The 1,667-nt window shown below is 62.7% G+C and overlaps 1 protein-coding gene across 1 annotated transcript; it reads left to right on the forward strand.

Moving 5' to 3' along the window:
• The first annotated feature begins 694 nt into the window (after nt 1–694).
• Nucleotides 695–1,369, forward strand: LOC119281956 (cysteine proteinase inhibitor 4-like). Its single transcript, XM_037562345.1, has one exon. The coding sequence runs from the start codon at nt 763–765 to the stop codon at nt 1,210–1,212; it is 450 nt and encodes a 149-aa protein (XP_037418242.1). The 5' UTR covers nt 695–762; the 3' UTR covers nt 1,213–1,369.
• Nucleotides 1,370–1,667: the final 298 nt, after the last annotated feature.

The raw sequence follows: 1,667 nt of genomic DNA on the forward strand, positions 1-1,667 counted from the left end.
GCGCGGGACGACGCATCCGAAGCGCAGCGGCTCCAGACGGCAGGATCCAGTGTGTGGCGGCGCGAGGCAGCAAGATCTGGTGTGCGGCGGCTTGACGAGGGCGGCGACGCTTGGTCGAGGACGGCAGCGGCGGAGGACGGCGGGGCTTGATGAGGGCAGCAGCGGCTGTTGGTCGAGGACGACAGCGGCGCTTGGTCGACGAGGGAGGCGACGCTTGGTCGAGGATGGCGGCGGCGGAGGACGGCGGGACTTGACAAGGGCAGCGGTGGCTGTTGGTCGAGGACGGCGGCGGCTTGACGAGGGCGGCTGCAGAGTGCTCGGTCAGAAGAGAACGAAAGGGGAGAAGAAAAGCGAAGGAACGCGCCTGCACGCGAGCTACGCTTGATCTCTGCGTTTCCCTCAGCCTGGCTGAGAGGCCCCTTTTTGCATCCACTGGGCCAGGCTGAAAAGCCCATGCAGGGTACCAAACAACGAAAATTTGCACGGTGGATGCGAACCACATGCAGCGCACGGAACCAAACACGCCCTATGCGTACCGGAGCACGCATGCATGCACCCGCCGCGCGCCGCATCCTTCCATGCCCCAGCATCGCCTTTCCGTTCGCAGCACCACCCCGCACGACGCCTCTATAAATGCCGGCCACGACACCGCCCACAGCCACACAACTTACTCATCCTCATCAAGCAGCACAGCTCCAGTGCTAGTAAGTAGCAGCACTGCATCATCAGTGATCTAGCTAAGACACACGCAGTGCACGTGAAATGGCTCGGCTGAATGGTGCCTCAGGGGCCTGCACACTCCTCGTCGTCCTGCTGGTGGCGTGCGCTGCGTCCGCAGCGCGCACCGAACCGGGCGCCGCGCGGCAGCTGTGGAGCGACGGGAGGAAGGTGGGGGGAAGGACGGAGGTGACGGACGTGGAGGGCGACAGGGAAGTGCAGGAGCTGGGGCGGTACTCCGTTGAAGAGCACAACCGGCGCCGGGAGGAGGGCTGCGAGGGCGGCGGCGGCGGCGGCGTCTGCGGCCGGCTGGAGTTCGCCCGCGTGGTGTCCGCGCAGCGCCAGGTGGTCTCCGGGATCAAGTACTACCTCCGCGTCGCGGCCGCCGAGGAAAACGGCGTCAGCGACGGCCGCGTGTTCGACGCCGTGGTGGTCGTGAAGCCCTGGCTCCAGTCCCGCGCGCTGGTCAGGTTCGCGCCGGCCGACTCCAAATGAGCAGCTGCATGCGCCGCGATCGGACGAACCGCTACGTGCGTTTTTGCGCGTGAGAGTACGTTATGTAGGATCGAATAACGAAGGGTGCGAGGTACGTAGAGTTGAGCGGAGGATCAAGGCTGTACGATGAGGCAGGCGGCCCAAGTTTTGTAAGGTCTCCCGGATAAAAAGTTTTGCAAGAAGAGATGACAGTGTCGAAATAACTATACTAGTATGATAAGACTATTTTGTTTCTACTAGGTACTAACTGGTGCCATGTGCGTACGACTGACTGTCCTGATCAGGAGTAACAAGCCATCGGCTGCACCGCACGCTTCCTTCTCCTCACTTGCAATCCTCTGGCTCTTTACTCAAGAAGAGGCCAACGGCCGGCCGGCACACTAGTACTCCTACACGTCATGGGCTCATGGCATGGTAGACACCGGCAGGTTAGAGCATCTCCGGCCGTTGGCCCC

Source organism: Triticum dicoccoides, chromosome 3B, assembly GCF_002162155.2.
Source record: "Triticum dicoccoides isolate Atlit2015 ecotype Zavitan chromosome 3B, WEW_v2.0, whole genome shotgun sequence".
NCBI classification, from domain to species: Eukaryota; Viridiplantae; Streptophyta; class Magnoliopsida; order Poales; family Poaceae; genus Triticum; species Triticum dicoccoides.

Bases quoted from the DNA above. Each gene is read 5' to 3' on its own strand.
- LOC119281956 (XM_037562345.1), top strand. From the start codon at position 763: ATGGCTCGGCTGAATGGTGCCTCAGGGGCCTGCACACTCCTCGTCGTC.